This window comes from Daktulosphaira vitifoliae, unplaced genomic scaffold (genome assembly GCF_025091365.1).
Source record: "Daktulosphaira vitifoliae isolate Bord-2020 unplaced genomic scaffold, ASM2509136v1 Scaffold_3, whole genome shotgun sequence".
In the NCBI taxonomy this organism is placed as follows: domain Eukaryota; kingdom Metazoa; phylum Arthropoda; class Insecta; order Hemiptera; family Phylloxeridae; genus Daktulosphaira; species Daktulosphaira vitifoliae.
The window spans coordinates 4099485-4117443 of NW_026099574.1; the positions used below are offsets into that span (position 1 = coordinate 4099485).

The following is a 17959-nucleotide window of genomic DNA, read 5'->3' on the forward strand; positions in this document are numbered from 1 at the left end:
AAATTATTACTGATTTGATTTTTAATATGTTAAAAATAATCAGTCCAAATTTTCAATTTTAACCTATTGTTTTTGGTTCTTTTAAGTTGATGAAAAATTTTTGATAAAGATTTATGAAAGTTTATAGTAAAAAAATTGAATATATTACCATAACTTTTAGCTCAATTACAAGTTTAAAATTGACATCTAGGCCAGTCAACAAAGGAAAAATTATTCTATTATAGCAACCGATAACGACGAGCGTATACTAATATTTTATCGTATGGAAGATGCTGCCGGTTGTCCAACTACTGCTTGTGTGTAAGCGTACCGCAAATACTGAGGGAAACAACTTTAATGTTCGCACACGACAAATATATTATTAGGCCAGTCAACAAAGGAAAAATGGCGGAAAAAATGTTCAAACAAATTTTGTTTTTTTAAAAGTTGAATTAAAATATGTATAATGACATACTAATAGTCCTCAAGATTGGAATTGAGCTTTTTTTTTAAATCCTCGCAAAAGTTAAAAAATATGAGCTTTCTTAATTTTCTCAAAAAAAAATATTTAACTTACAAAAAAAAGTTTCGTACAAAAGTTGTTTAAAAGACAATTATAAATAAAAATATAATCTTATATTTTTTCATTTAAACAAATATTTTTCGAGTTACATTACATTTAATATGAGTAATAAAATTTATATTCCATTTTTTTCATTTTACGGTTACTTTTTATCATGTTATACTTACATTAGACACAATGTTATAAATGCATATGTGTGTATGTGTGAGTTTATTTATTTATTGTATCATTAAAGTGTAGTGTATATTGAGATACAACCGATAGAGTAGGTAATTGATTTGACGCTATATTATTTAAACCCAACTAAACGCTAAATTGTACATTCCGAAATAACAATCATATTATGTCAATTGCCACCGGAATATCTGGTAATATTTTTCTTTTTCTTTGCCTTAATCCCAACTACTTGGGGTCGGGCACCCTTATCCTAAGATTCCACTTGACACGATCTCCCACATCTTCTACGCTCACATCAGCTGTCCTCAAATCGCATTCAATAGCATCCCTCCATCTCTTTTTTGGTCTTCCTCTATCTCTTCTTCCTTCAACATTCATTTCTATAACTGTTCTTACAGCTTTCGATTCTTCTTTCCTCATACCATGACTAAACAATCTAAGTCTATTTTCTGTCATCTTATCCACGATTGACGCAACACCTATACTTCCTCTTATATGCTCGTTCCTTATCCTATCTTCTCTAGTCACTCCACTCATCCAACTAAGCATTCTCATCTCTGCTACACTTATTCTCTGCTCTACTTTCTTATCAACCGCCCAACACTATTAACCATACATCATAGCTGGCCTCACAATTTCATACTAAATTTAAAAACTATAATTAGTATTTATTCATATATTATATTTTAAAATCAAAGAACTACTAATCAGGATATAATTAAAGAAATAAGAGTTGATGTTGCTTTTGAATAATCCACCAATTTCTCTAAAAGAAACACTATCTACAGATTTGCATCGAAGCGTTTTTTATGATAGTGATTTTAATCACTGTCAGATATCATCAATACTTGTTCCATTTATGCCTCGTCCACACTGTGCCTCGACCTCACTGTGCTACCGTTTTTTTTTTTATAATTACCTTCAAATATTAATTTTTTTATGTTGTATACTTTTTTTATATTAAGACCATAGATATTTTTCTTTCATTTGATATACATTTTTTTGAAAATCTGATCTTTTACCTGCCCACAGAGGGGGATTTAAAATAGCAACTTCTGCACGAAAATTAAACTTTTTCAACTTAAATTTTGAAAATGTTCCTGAAAAACTCCGAGCTACAAACATATGTTAAATTAAAGTTAATGTTATTCACTATAAATTAAAAAAAAAAATTGTACCGGCGACTTATCTTCTATATGCAAAAGGTTGCCGTAGTAAAAAAACATGCAGTTTTGGTGTTAAAATTTACAAATTCATACTTTATGTTTACTTTTTTTATTTGACAAAAAGAATTATTTTGATTTGTTCATTTTTCAATAAGTGATGACGATTTTTAGGGAAAAAAAATGTCACATTTACCAATTTTAAAAATTAATTTAAAACTATGTTAAATATAATTCTGAATATTTTACCTAATGGACCCATTTAAATACCAAAAGTCACATAGAAATTAATGTTGCGATATTCATTAAAATGATTTATTTCATATTAAAACAAACATGTTATAAGACTTTAAGTAAAAAAATTTAAAAACGATGATTTTTGAACCAAAATAATATTTTTTGGTTACCTTTGGGAATCATTTACATAATGAAGTAAAGTATTCAGGAAAACATTTTTTTTAACTTAAAATACATAAAATAAGCTTCATTTAAAAATATGTTTGAAGCTTGGAGAATTTCTGTATTTTTTTCAAACTTAAGTTGAAAAATTTAACCTTTAGCTTCGACGCCAAGCTGAGAAGGTATTAAATTTATTATGATTTGTTTTTTTTGTACATAGTTGCTATTTTAATCCCCACCAAGGTCGATTATCAAAAAATTTTTATGAAATTAAAAAATAAATTATTTTGTTACGTTAATTTTTCAAAAAAGTTGTCAGTTAAGAAAAAATGATTAAAAAATTCGAAATTGATCGATTATATTAATCACAAGTTTTTTGGTGATTTCACCAAATTACACGGAGCGAGGAAAAAATTGTTAAATTTTTTAAGAACAATATGTTTAACTCGATACGATTTGTGATATTTTGACGTATCGTTGAAAGAAATTAGTCAAGTGATGGCTGAATAAAACATAAAAAAATATACATACATCATAGTAAAATTATATCTTCTTAGATTTCGCATCGAAACTAAAACCAAGAAGTTGAGTTTAAATTTCATATTTATTTTGCTAGTAATTGAGTGGGTTATTATGTTATGGTGACTCTTTGTATTTTTTTTCTCGGTTAATTTTACTTTTTAAAATTACTTTTTCCTATAGTATTTTAGTACTCGGGTAATTTTTTTTCATAACTTGCAGATGTCCACATATTCATCAATTTATAATAATTTACTTTATTTCTTGACTTAATATTTTAATATCATTCTTAATGTTAAGCTGATTTCAATTTTTTTTTAACAGATAACAATCCATATGTATGTAGTGCGTTAAGACAATATAAGTTTTTAACTAAGTTGCAAAATGTAATTAAAACTGATAAAGGTTGGAAATTCGTATATGAAAATTTGAATAAATTAAAATCATTCTTAGCTAATCCAGATAACATTAAATTACACATTACTGGTAATATAGATAAATTATGTGATATTATTCCTGGAGCATCTGCTGCATTACAAAAAATTATTCCAGATATTTTAAAGAGACCAGTACATCCGTAATAAACATTGATTTATAGTATTACATTTATATTTAATGTTACATTTAATTGAAATTTTAAATTTTAGATTTAAAACACAGTTGGATTCTGAATTTATGTTACCTTTAAATCAATGTAGAATTCGAGCTTGTATTGTTGGAATGGGTTCTGTTGAATCAAGTCATTTCATTCAAGCTACTGATTGTATAAATGATTATAACCATACAGACATAGCTGCTATTCGTGTACTTTTGGCATACTTTACTCAAATAGAAGTATGTAATCATTATAATTAAAATGTACTTTTTACTAATTGTTATTTTGCAATTCATTCAATATTTTTACCCCGAATCAAATTGGCCAAAGAGATTTATTTTTATTATGCAGTATAGATACATTTTATATGTGTAATATAAATAATACAACGTGTTGTGTTTTTAATATGAAAGACAACATCAAATAGTTAAACAGAAAATAAGACTTTATTGAGAAACAATATAATTGTTAATGAAGTGTGTGTCAGTGATCGCACTCTAGAGTAGTGGACAATCCCCACTACTAATTTATATAATATTTATCAATACGTAACACCGTAACTGTACCGTCGGATTTTAGTATTGGAACTATTGGCGTGGCCCATTCACTATGATTAAGCGGAACTAGTATTTTGCTTTTAACTAAATGATCGATTTCCGTTCCTATTTTATTTTTAAAACCTAGAGGAATTGATCTCGGTTTAAACAATTTTGGAAACGAATCCTTTTTTATATTGAGTGAAATTTCATATTTGTTAAAAGTGCCTATTTCGTCTTTAAATAGATCTTCATATGAGTTTAATAAAATATTCAGATTATTATTTATTTCCAGATTATTATAAATGGGTAAATACTTTATTTTGTTTAAGTCGTTTCTACCTATTAGTAGAGGCCCACCTTTTTCTATCATGCATATGCACATTTTAAATACTTTTTCTAAATATTTTGTATTTACTTCTATTTTACCTATTGGAATTATGTTATTTCCGACATAATCAGTTCCGTTCGAACCAACGTTCGCGCGACCGACTTCCTGTTTAATAAAGTAAATTTTTCAAATTAATTAGAGTGTTCGTGTTTTAAATTTTTAGTTTAGATACCCGCTCTAAAATCAACACATATGTTGCAGCTGTAATCCTTGTATCGACAGTTTCTTTTTAATTGGTTTGAGCGGGCACATACTCCACACTTTGGTTTATCCGATGGTTGACGATTGACCTGTTTATTTTGGCGAAGTTGCTTTTGATAGTTGAGTTCCGATTCATGCTGTTTCTAAGTATTTTTTTCTCTCATGGTAGCTTTCTTAGTAGTCACTATATCCATTAGATTTGTATACGTGGATTTTAGATCAGATGCGTCTTCTTCTATTAGCCGGTCTTATATTTTTCCAGGACTCATTCCTACAACGACTATATCTCGTATAACAGTGGGTAATTCTGACGAGAATTTACACTTCGATCCAAGATTTTTGATTCGAGCACCCCATTCTGCCACCGTTTCATCAGTATGTTGTTTTGCCTGGTAAAATGTATGCCTAGCTGCAAAGTATGATTTAACCGGCTTGTAGTATTGATTTAGAAACTTTAATAATGTACTGTGTGATTGAGTGTCTGGTATGCTAGGTACACATATGCTAAATAAAATTTTATGAATTTCTTCNACACATATGCTAAATAAAATTTTATGAATTTCTTCACTGACAGGCAATAGCAATATGGCTTTCTTTTGTACTTTATTTTCGATTCCATTCGCCAAAAAGAAATTTATCAATTTTGACTCGAAAATGGTAATATCCACTCTCGGTTCAAATGTACCCGTATTACCAATAACTTGATTAAAACTCACTATTGGTTTCGTATCATTCATTTTGGATCAATATAGCAATTTTCACTTTATAAAATTATAAATTTATGAAAAAATTATGATTTATATTTAATAGTTAATAAAATCACTTAATTAGATAGTATGATCTAAGAAACGTTTTCCTCGTAGCCAATTGATTGTGTTTTTAATATGAAAGACAACATCAAATAGTTAAACAGAAAATAAGTCTTTATTGAGAAATAATATAATTGTTAATGAAGTGTGTGTCAGTGATCGCAGTCTAGAGTAGTGNAAGTGTGTGTCAGTGATCGCACTCTAGAGTAGTGGACAATCCCCACTACTAATTTATATAATATTTATCAATACGTAACACAATGTATTTAAAGAGTGAGAACATTTAAAAAATGTTACTATATAAACGATCATAATTATCCAGACATTGCTGCTTTTCAAGTAATTTTGATATACTTTACTCAGGTGGAAGTATGTAATCAATAGATTAATATATATTTTTTATTATAATTCTTTTTTTGCAATTGAGTAAAAAGTGTTAGGTAGAGAACGTCTTTAGCAATGACCTAGCGGATCAGTTGTCACAAACACTGTTGATTATAATCAATAATAAAATATGATAATATAATTATATTATATCGTGTAACAGCTGATCTCTAGCGTCTTTGCTTTACTCACCCCCTTGTGTTACGAAAAAATTTGGAATGTTATAGACTGATAGTAGCACACACAAATAGAGTAAAAAAATTAATAAATTACAATGTAAAATTATATAATATTAAATCTAATTCGACAATATAGTATAAAAATATTAGAAATGAATGATTTTAATTGTTTGATTTTTGAAAAAGTTATGGAAGCTTTAAAAAAAAAAGAAAAAAAAAATGATAAAATATACCGATTTATAAATTTGTAATTTTTTTGGAGATTTCCCCCATTTGCGGGGAATGAGGGGAATTTTCTCAAATTTTGAGGGTAATGTCTTCAACTAAATGCTATTTGTGATCTTTTGACGTATTGTTGAAAGAAATCGGTCCAGAAAAAGTAACAACAGAAATAAAAAAAACACATAATGTTAAAATTAATACCTTCTCAGCTTCGCATCGGAGCTATAAAAATCACTACCTGCCCATCAAAAACATTACAAGTCTTAATCTTTTTGCATTTCACTTTTAATAATAATCTTCCAATAATTCGAAAAAAATAAGTTACATAGATTTCTTACTATTTATTGTTATTTATTGTTGGATGACTAATTTTAACGTTTATGAAAAAAATGTTGAACGTGGCCAATAATATTTTAACCACCCAATAGAAATAATATATATACAAATTTTTTAAAGTTGAGTTGGATTTAAATAAATTTTATTCAAATTATTTTATCTTTTTTTACTATAATAATTCCAAATTAGCATATTTAGCATATAGCATATAATTAGTTAGCATATTCACGTGACATGTTCAAAGAAATAATAACTGATAAAAGACTTATTTTATATATGTATTACATTGCAATTGATCAGACTATAATATTTTGTTGAATTCAAATATTATGATTTGTAAATTTTTTATAATTATTATTCAAAATTTTATTGAATTGAAATAAAATCAGGTTATATCTTTGTATAATGATTATAATGTATTCAAATTTATAATGACTTCAGTAGGTAAAAAAACATTAATATTTTAATTACGTATAATGGTGTTTTCCGAACGGTTCGAAACTCGGTCACGGTCAGCTTCATTTGCCGAATGACAGATAAGTTTGGTAATTAGAATCGCCATCCCTCTCTCCGGTGACCGACTAACAACCCGTACCGGAGTATAAATGGTTAAAAAAACCACCACTTAGAGGGAGGTCGCTATGGCTCTTAATGAACTAATAAATACAATAAAAAGTGCAATAGAATATCAAAAATAAATGGTCTTTTACTTTAAAAACCTGCATTTATAACTCATTATAATTAATGTAATAATTGTTTATAACAGGGACCTATATGGAAGAAAATTCAAGGATCAGGTTTTGCTTATATTTATAAAATTATTTTAAACCTAGACGAAGGAAAAATATATTTAATGTTTTTCACATCTGTAAATTTACCAGCTGCTTATCAAGCTACTAAAACAATAATTGTAAGTTCAATTGGAAAAAATGAATAATTTATACCTAGTTTAAAAAAAAACTAAAAAAATCTTATTATGAATATTTAAAATAATTTCTTTAAAATAATTTTATTTAATAAGCTTTAATTTTCATTAATTACATAATATGAATATATCACTTATAGCTAATATTATTTTAAATTTTAAATATATTTAAAATATTAAATAACTAAAAAATATTAAATACAAAAATTCACTGCCTATAAGTATTTTGAAATTTTACACATACTATTTGTGTTTGCGTTGATGGTGGTAATAATGTTCCTAAAGTACTTTTTAAGCAATTTTTTAGTATTGCTTTTTGTCATAGATTATTATTTAATGTAAACAACATTTTTATTGTTCAATCTGTTTATAATTTTAGGATGAACATTTATCCAGTGGATTTTCTTGGGATCAAACACTTTTCGAATCAGCAAAAAGTTGTGCTATTTTTGAAACGGTTAACGAAGAGAATTCAATTGATGCATTAACTACACAATCAATTTTGCTAAGCTTACGAAATTTAAAACAAACTTATAACCAGTAACGTTTTAATCATTATAATGGCATATCTTAAAAATATATGTATGTATTTTCATTAGGGACCTTATAAAAAAAATATCATTAGTAAAACTTGAAGATCTTTCTAAAATCGGCAGGAAGTATGTGATGCCGTTATTTAATCCACAATCTACAATAACTGCAGTGGTATGTCCTCCTACAAATGTTGAAGAAACAGCTAATGAATTTGAAAAGTAATATTTTAAATGACATTAGAGATGAAGTTGTGTAAATGTAAATAAATGGGATAATTATAAATTCAATTTTTTTTTTTTAAATATATAGTAGATTTTATATTATATTGAAAAGTTATGGCCCTCATTTGTGTTACTTTAGTATTAAATTAAGTTCGAAATTAAAACTTGTAGATTTATCTAAAAAACTGAAATTACAATTAGGCTAATAGTTTACATTTACACCACTTCACAACATTAATATAAATAACAATTTACTAATGAAAATATTATTTCAATTTTCAGAATTGGTATTAAAATGAATGTGTATAAGTCTTTAGATGAAAATTTTCTAAATAATTAACAGCATACTTGGAGTTGAATGTTTTTTTAAATCATTTTATCAAATCTAAAATTTAGTATATATTATATTTATTAAATAAAATATATTACTCAGCCAAAGACAATCAAAGTACATGTTTAAAAAATTTTAAAGAATGACCTTTTGTATTGTAAAATTAATTGTTTGCAAAATATTTCTAAATATGTCATAAAATACATAATAATGAAATACTTATACTATAATAATTTATTTTTACATGAACATGTTGGTTTTTAGAAAAGTGTACATTCATCAAAATTCTCAAATATTAAAGACTATATAAGTTACATGATTTAGATTCATTAATATTTACTTTGGAGTTTGAGAATGATTTAAAAAAGGATTCTCAGGGTATTCAGAAAAATATTATGTTCAAATATGACTAACTGATAACTGAATTTGTTAGTCATTTTATATAATAATACTATATATAATACTAGTTATTGTTTTATTATGTTAATTGCCATTTTTCTGTGTTAATATTACTAATTAAAAAATAATTTTTAATAACGCTATTGTTAACCTTTAACAATTTATGTCTTAACTATTAGCTATAATAATAAAACGTATAATTTTTGGTATACATAACATATTACAATAATCATGATTAAATTGATAATATATAGACCAGTGGCGTAGCGTGTGCGTATACTGTGTATGCACAGCATATACTTCGCAAATTACAAAAATAATTTTTTTGATATATATTAATAATGCTATATTTTAATGAAAAAATTTTCAACTGTACTAATTTAGTATTTCATAATATAATATTTTGTGGATTTTCTTCCAAGTTCATTAATCATTTAAATTGATTAATCCGCAATACCACGGTCGCGCAGCGCTTTAGTCCTTATAATATCTAGTGGATAGTACCTACCATGTTTATTATGTACGCAGTATGCACGTTGGCGAGTGCATACGGGTACAGACATTCAGCGACAGTTAATTATATTCCTTATCGATAATATTAATAAGAAAACATATTACGCTCGCGATCGTGTATTAGTCACACGTGTATGCGGGATTAGTATTGCATACGTTGTCGTTGACCGTCGTATATCGAGTTATTCTGTCGATTTACTAAACTATTATTATAAGTGTGTGTTAACTGTATATTGTGTGGCACGTCAATAATGAATTCAAATAATACATTAATTTGCGAATGTGCAATTGAAAACTTGTTTTTAAAGCCTTTCGGTTCTCTAAATTTTGATGAGAAAAAAAGTATTATTGAGATTGGAAGACCCACGCCGAAATTACCGTATTTAACGACAAAATAAACTTACAATTTCAGCGCATACACTAAGCTGAAACTCACGCTACGCCACTGATATAAACCAGTACTTATTAATATTATTTATAAAATAAATGATCTAGGCATGAAAAAACAAATTAAAATAATAATAAATGAAAACATGTGACACGGTCCTACATCGCTTCGTGTTTCACGGAGCTTCACAATCTGTGCGGTCTCTATCAGCCGTTGATCTATTACGTGTAAATTGTAGTTTGACTGGCTAAGTCAGGGGTCATACGAGAATAAAAGAATCATATCATCATGCTGTTTGCGTTTCGTGTGCAGCACATTTCTTAAACCTAATTGACGAAAGTGTTTCTAGTTGTTGTACACATGGTAATGCATTTTTAATTTTCTTCTAAATATTTATTATTTTTTTTCGATAGCAACCTATCACTGGGGCGTGCTAGAATAGTGCTTAACTAAACTAGAAAATTTGACTGTTAAACGATTATCTGACACCCGATGAGCTGCTAGATATTAAGTTTGTTTAAGTCTATTGAACATATAAAAATGAGAAAGTTATCTCTATAGATTTTGGATTTAGAAAAGATATAAAGAAATTAGTGAATATTATGTATATCAATATCTAATGTAAATNTGAATATTTTGTATATCAATATCTAATGTAAATTAATTGCCAATGGGAAGTTCCAGCTATATTTCCCGTAGCTGAGAGAGTGACTTGTTAGGAGGTAAATCTGTTGTGTGAATTTATGATGTAGAAGTTTTTAATATTGGTTCTGTCGTAATATGCTCAATGCTTTGCATTACGCATCTTACAATTATCAATGAAAAATGTATAATCTGTATTTTAAATAACTTGTAAACTAACAAATAATTTATCTGTCATAACAAATACGATGTTCAACACAATTTCTTATTATTTATATATATGTATGTCAATTTATCAATTGTTGTTAGATATGTTATCTCAATATAATAATCATGTAATGTATAATTAAATACAATAAACTAAAAAGATCACTAAAAGCGCTGACAACAATATCCCTGGATTGGGGGTACTATCATTTTACTATAAAAAGCACTGAAATCCTTTCAGACTTGAAGGAATGACAGCGAGAGAGAGAGTTCGCTTTCTCCGAATTGAAATAAGAATAAAAAGAAACAATTATCAGTCATAGTCCTGTGTTGTTGTCGGCTGACTTTTACGCGTTTTATTTATATATGAAAAGAATTTGTTTTAATTATTTATCTTTTGACGAAGTGCGAATTAAATACTTTTAAACATATCGAGATATTTCTCAAATCATTTTACAGCAATTTGCAAGAATAAAAGAAGTAAGTAATTTTATGTTATCCCAATTATTTGGAGTTAATAAGTTTGAGTAAAGGATGACAAAGCAATAGATCATTTATTAAATTAATATCTTAAAGTGTCAATTTTGACTGGTTGGTTAAAGAAATTATACATAATCACGTTATATGGTATTCGTGAACTGGCTCTGCCGTTTCGTTGCCTTAAAGAAGTTTTAATAAAACCTAGCACGATTTCTACTGTATAAATTAGACTCTGCCGTCTCGTTTTCGAGGTATTCGTGAACTGGCTTCGTCGTTTCGTTGCCTCTTAGTTAGGACATTAGAAACTAACCAGACAAAAGTTTATTTTACCTTGAATAGAGTTACTACGTTTATTATTTTTATATCTACTTGTCTTTGTCGTTCTAAACCCTCAAACCATACGATCTCGATAGAACCACAACATCAGGTTCTCACTATATACAAAAACCCAAGTCACCATCTTTATTTTTATTATTATCATTATTTGTATTTTATTAATTTTTGTTATTTGAATTATAACAGTTCCTTGACTGATTTATTTGACACTTTGGTCAACTGACACGTAGATATACTCTGCTACTTGTTTTCTCATTCCTGTCCAACATTAGTCGGCTCTAAGTTTACTAAGAGTCTGCTCTAAACCTTTATTTAAAGGAGTATCGTGGAAATCTTTAATGAGTCTAAGTTTATCTTCAAGTGTTAAATGATCCTTACTAAAAACATTGATAACAATATTGAATTATCTAAAAATGAATCTTAACATGGATTTAACTTGATTCCAATTGATTTGATCTAACCCATATCCTATTTTTGGTTAAATTATTTTCTTGACAAAAGATATTTAGATTTATTAGAGTCTTGAACAAGATTTCGTCTTGTTATATCATAAACTAGGTTTATGACAATAATTAGCCTTTGTAAAAAGTTATAGGATATATTTCTTATTGTGGATTAAAATTGTAATTTCTGTCACTATTGGCTAAATGCCAAACGTCGTTTTCATCAACGATCAACGATCAAAGAGATGTCCGACGATTTCCTAAACATTCGAGGTAAGCAAGTATGCTCGAGCTGTTGTTTATCTATCTTACTAGAGGTCTAATTTTGAATTTGAATGATCCTATGATGTAAAATGATTTTGTGATATCGAAGCTTGTTCCTTTGACTAAGCCTGGGTTATAATGTGTATGTAGATAAACGCATCAGCGTTGGTATTATGAGAACCTTGCTAATAATGAATTTCATATTCATATTCTTCTAATTTAAGTCTTTATCTCGTTAGCTTTGAGCCATGGTCTTTGATATTGAATAACCATACATAAGTTAGGTGGTCTGTTACCACGTTGAACTTTTGTCCAAAATGATATGGGCAGAACTGCTTAATACCACATATAATCGAACACATCTCTTTTTCGGTTGTATTATAATTTTGTTCGGCTAGATTCAGAGTTTTAGATACGTACGCGATTGGTAAATCCTTTTAGTGAAAATATATTTTTAAATAAATATGTCCGTGAGGAAGTACATGAAAACAAGATTTCGTAAGTAAGTTTAAAATGTTAATCATTATTGCGTTTCCAGACCGGTGGTCGTCACCTGCGGTCACTCAGCGTCTCGCGACCTGTCGGTCGAGGAGAGGCAGCTGTGTCGCAGTCGTCACCCAGTGGTAAAGCCGAAAGTGCAACGCAAACCACATCACATGACCCAAGAAATGTACTTCTTTTCACATGAATGAACATTTGGAAGGTTAGAGCTCTAGATTAAAACTCAGAAGTCGTTTGAAAACATCCTTTAATTTGTTTTCATGATTTTTTTTGAAGATGCGTAGACTATTATGTCATTCAAATAGACAAATGCTTTTAGTCCGGTTAGACCACTTAATACAGAGTTCATAAGACATTGAAAAGCAGAAAATGCACCTTTGAGGCCGAAAGGGATTCGAAGGAACTCAAAGTTGCCCTGATCTATACTAAATGTACTTTTTTCTTAATCTGAGTTTATTTCTACATAATGGTAGTCTTCTATGAGATCCAGAGTTGAATAGTACGAGGATTTTCCTAATTGATCTATAGAATGTCATCTATATTAGGAATAGGATATACGTCGCCTGCAGAGACTTGATTTAATTTTCTGATATCGATCCATACATGATATTTCACAACACCATTACTGTCCGATTTCTTCAGTACAACTAAAAGTGGTGCGTTCCAAGGCTTTTGATAGGAGCAAATATGATTTGATTTTCGAGTTCTTTAATCTGTTTAAATTTACTTAAAAATAAATTTATTTGATACTGCTATTTAATTTAGAATGAATCAATCGCAAAGCATGTATTTTTTTTCAACCTATATTAGGTTTTTAACTTCACTCTCAATTTATCACGATCTTCAGCAAGTCTTTTTAATCCGGCGTAAGTATCAATCGCTGCATAATTTTTTTAGTCGTGACATGTATGAGTTTCTTGGTCTTCCTGGGGGTTTTCATTCTTAAATTGCACCTTCTATTATAATATGGTGCAATTCTTCGTCATGACGTAAAACGTGCCCCATCATGTCCCATCGTCGTCACTTTATAGCTTTAATTATGAATCTTGTTTCTCCAACTTGGGTCAGTACATATTCATTTGTTACTCTTTCTGTCTAGTTTATGCTTCAAGGGATCTTTTTTCCTTTTCATTAATAACCCATGTCTCGTGGCCGTATAAAGCAACACTCCATACAAACGTTTTTAAAAATGTCTTCTTTATTGCTCTGCTAATTTTTTTCGAAACCAAGATTTTCTTCTTCTTGATAAAGGCTGTCTTTGCTTGTCCTATTCTTTGTTTAATATCCTGGGAACTTCTTCCATCTGATGATATTAGACTTCCCAAGTATTTAAAACTAGAAACTTGGGAAATAAGTTGATTTTCTGAATAAATATTTGCGTTATTTATGGGTTCACGACCACAAACTAAATTTTTTGTTTTACCTGAATTTATACGCGTTTGATACTTATTTATAATTACTTGCTTTTCTACCAGGGCTCTCTGAAGGTCGTACTCTGTTTCTGCTAATATTACGATGTCGTCTGCTAATCGGATCATTGGAATCAACATACCACCCACTTTGATTCCAATCCCAAGCCTGTTAAGTTTATCTTAAACTTCGGTTATGCTTTTTTCTATATAGCAGTTGAATAATAATAATGAAAGTGGGCACCTTTGTCTTACACCTATACGTATTTTTGCACTAGCTGACTCATTATTTATTGTAATTTCTGTATTTTGATTTTTGTAGAGGTTATATATAATTCTCCTGTCTTTAAAATATAAATTTAATTCCTTCATTATTGAGAATATAATTTGCCAATCTAAAGCATGTATAGGATTTAAAAAAATTACATTATGATGACAAACAACACCTTTAAGTATTTCATATTTAACAAATGATCCTTGATTGAAATAAAGTTGAATTATTTGGACCAGAGTAGTTGAATTGTACTTGATATGTAACGGCTTGGAAGGAATTTCAAACAATTTTTATCTTGAACGACGTTGATGATTAGAATAGTTTCACTCCTTTAAAGTATAATTTTCGAGATAAAGCCGGAAAATGAGAAGTATCGGAAATACTTGAATGTAGCTCAACGCGTCCTGACCAAGGAACATTAACAGTATAGTTCGAGGACCATATGCCGAACAAAATCCCGGAAGACCCAGAACAAGACCATCTAACAAAACTTTCCCGGTAAAACTCATCGAGGAGTTCTCTCCTTTTAGCGGAATTCAAAATTGACGAATAAAATCTGACACGGATTTGTTATACAATATGCGTCTCCGGGCAGCTGAACTTTTCTCCGGAGAAAAAGTTTCTATCGACAACGGGAATGAACAGAATCCAACCAGGATACATTACCTTTTTTGGAACCGGAGAAGATTACGGTAGAACCATGCGTTAAGGTAACCCAAGAAAGAACGGTAAAAATGCGACAGCAACCGGGGCACCAAGAAGTTACAAAGTTACAATGAACGAGGGAAATTTTTCAATTTTTAAGGGTAATATTTCTCTATTTATTTCTTTTTTTTTTTTTTTATTTCAATATTTATTTATTTTATAATATACAAGACACAACATAATCAAACAGAAGAAAAAAAACAAATAAATATTGAGTACGCCACAGACGGCAATGAGTACAGAATATAAATACAAAATATCTAAATAATTAAATAAGTACAGCATACATAGAAGAAATTATTAACATACAAAATTAATAATTAAAATACATCGCTACAAATAGATTTTAACTTGGTTAAATGGTCATTAAAGAAATCAAAATTTTTAATTAAATTGCAAAAATGTAGCATTCTATTGACCGGTGAATAATAACTATAATTCTGACGATATGAGTTAACATAAAATAAATTATTAGATCGGAGATGAAAATTAGGAACATTAAAAGGAATTAGACTTAAAATTTCTGGACAATCTACATTATTATTAAGGAGATTATAAATCCAAAAAACATCATTGCATTTTCTTCTGTAAGCAAGGGAAGTTAAACCAAGAGAGATTCCTATTTCATCGATCGACACATTATAATCCCTAGACTTAAAAGAAATGAAGTGTAAAAAACGTCTTTGTATAGATTCTATTCTATTAATTTCACCTATTTTATATGGACACCAAATAATGGATGCATATTCTAAAATTGATCTTACCAAAGAAATGTACAAGGTTTTGATACACAAAATATTATTGAATTCATTACAATTTCTTCTCAAAAAGCCAAGTGTTCGTGAGGCTTTATTGTAAATATAATCTATATGGTTAGAAAAAGATAAATCGCTGGATAATATAACTCCTAAATCTTTAATACTATAAACATTAAGCAAATTACAACCATCAATCGTATACTGATTAATATTTACATTTTTAGAACGAGTAAATGTTATCTGATGACATTTATTTGTATTAATTACTAATCCATTTTTTTTACACCATAAACTGAATTTATCTAAATCTGATTGTAATTTACCACAATCATCAACTGATTGAATGGTCATAAATAACTTAAGATCATCCGCAAAAAGCAGATAGTTGCAGTGTTGAAAAATTCTACATAAATCATTAATAAAAATGATAAAAAGTAAAGGAGACAAATGGCCACCTTGTGGTACACCTGAAATAACATTAATTATATTCGAAGTAAAATTATCTATTTTGATTTGTTGATTTCTATTTTTGAGAAAGGAAGAAAACCACGCAAGCATTGGATTACCTACACCCAAAAGTCTTAGCTTTTTTAACAAAATTGAATGATCAACTTTATCGAAAGCTTTCTTGAGATCAGTATACACAGCGTCAACGCGGCCTCCAGAGCTTATATCGGATATTAAAGTAGTGTAAAAAGTAAGAAGATTTGTTATAGTTGATTTTGATGAACGGAAGCCATGTTGATTATTAACTAAAATAGGTTGAAATGTATATGCAAGCTTAGGTAGTAATAATTTTTCAAATAACTTTGGTAAGACATTAAGCTTAGATATGGGGCGATAATTAGTTACCTCACTTCTATCACCAGATTTAAAAATAGGATATATAAAGCTAAATTTCCAAAGATCTGGAAAACAACCAGATGATAAAGAAAGGGAATAAAGGAAGTGAATCGGCCGGGCAAGAGCACAACGACAATTATTAAGAAATATTTCAGAAATTAAATCAGGTCCAGTTGAAGTGCTATTTTTAAGATGAGAAAGACCTTCATAAATATCTGATAAAGATAAATCACACTTGGAAAAATCAATTTTATCACCTTCGTAATTATCTAAAGACAACGGATCAGTATTATGTGCTGAAAATACTGAACCAAAATATTCACCAAAAATATTAGCAATGTCTCTCATATTATCAAAGCGCGAATTCTCGTACTTCATTACATTAGGTAGTCGGTTTACATTTTTACAATTCTTTATATACTTCCAAAAGTATTTAGGATTATTTATTAAACTGTTTTTAACTTTATTTAAATAATCAGAATAGCATTGCTTAGATAAAAATTTATAAGTTGCACGGGTAGATGAAAATTCATTATAGATTGACTGTTATCCATATTTTTTAAATTTTTTATGCAAATATTTTTTTTTGTGTATAAGGGACTTTAATTCTTTTGAAAACCACAGTGGAAAAGAAGATTTATAAGAGTANGGGGTTTGCCCAGACGTTTTACGCTATTTACTTTTAAATCCAAAGAAATATCTTTTATTAAATCACTAACGATTTTACAAGAGGATTCTAAAGTTTCATTAGGCGTTTCAATAATATTATAAAAAATTACATTTTTTTGTTTTAAAACCCTATTTTGAGCCTCGGTAATTATTTCCTCGGAAGATATCGGATTAAAAATCGGACTATTCGTCGATTCTAACAATGAAATTTTTTCACGTAATAAGTTTATATCAATTTTTAAGGCTTTGTTTTCTTCCCATAACATGTTTAAAGATTTTATCATACCTTCTAACGAAGAATTAAGATTGCTAAGTTTAGTCTCATAATTAATTAGCTTTTCATTTAACACTTTGTTTTGGATATCTTGAGATGAATTCATTGATTTGAGTTTTTTCATAACGTCAGATAAATTATATTCAACATGTAGTAAACTTGAATTAACACTTTTTATAACTGGAGTATCAACTTTATTCATGTAAGGCATCGTAAAAAATAATGAAAGCAATTCAAAAAATAAATTATGTAACAAACTAAAAAGTTCTACGAACTATATGATAACTATTTGATAACCTCTCATATCAGTACTATTAGTTGTACACTTTTTGATATTTTTCATAAGTTTTATTAACATATTAACTTAAAC

The 17959-nt window shown here is 28.4% G+C and overlaps 1 protein-coding gene across 6 annotated transcripts in view; it reads left to right on the forward strand.

Moving 5' to 3' along the window:
- The window catches only part of LOC126902360 (uncharacterized protein C05D11.1-like), a 112472-nt gene that overhangs the window by 52392 nt on the left and 42121 nt on the right, over nt 1–17959 (forward strand). Inside the window, exons 13-18 of one of the 6 annotated variants that reach the window (XM_050679534.1) lie at nt 3145–3397; nt 3468–3654; nt 7240–7383; nt 7778–7938; nt 7998–8150; nt 8436–8649. The exons of 3 other annotated variants lie outside the window; for them this stretch is intronic. In XM_050679534.1, the coding sequence (XP_050535491.1) occupies nt 3145–3397; nt 3468–3654; nt 7240–7383; nt 7778–7938; nt 7998–8150; nt 8436–8493 (956 nt within the window). In that variant the 3' untranslated portion in view covers nt 8494–8649. Of the gene's footprint in view, nt 1–3144; nt 3398–3467; nt 3655–7239; nt 7384–7777; nt 7939–7997; nt 8151–8435; nt 8650–17959 lie in introns of those variants that run through there. 2 more of the 6 variants (XM_050679535.1, XM_050679529.1) reach the window with 2 other exon arrangements.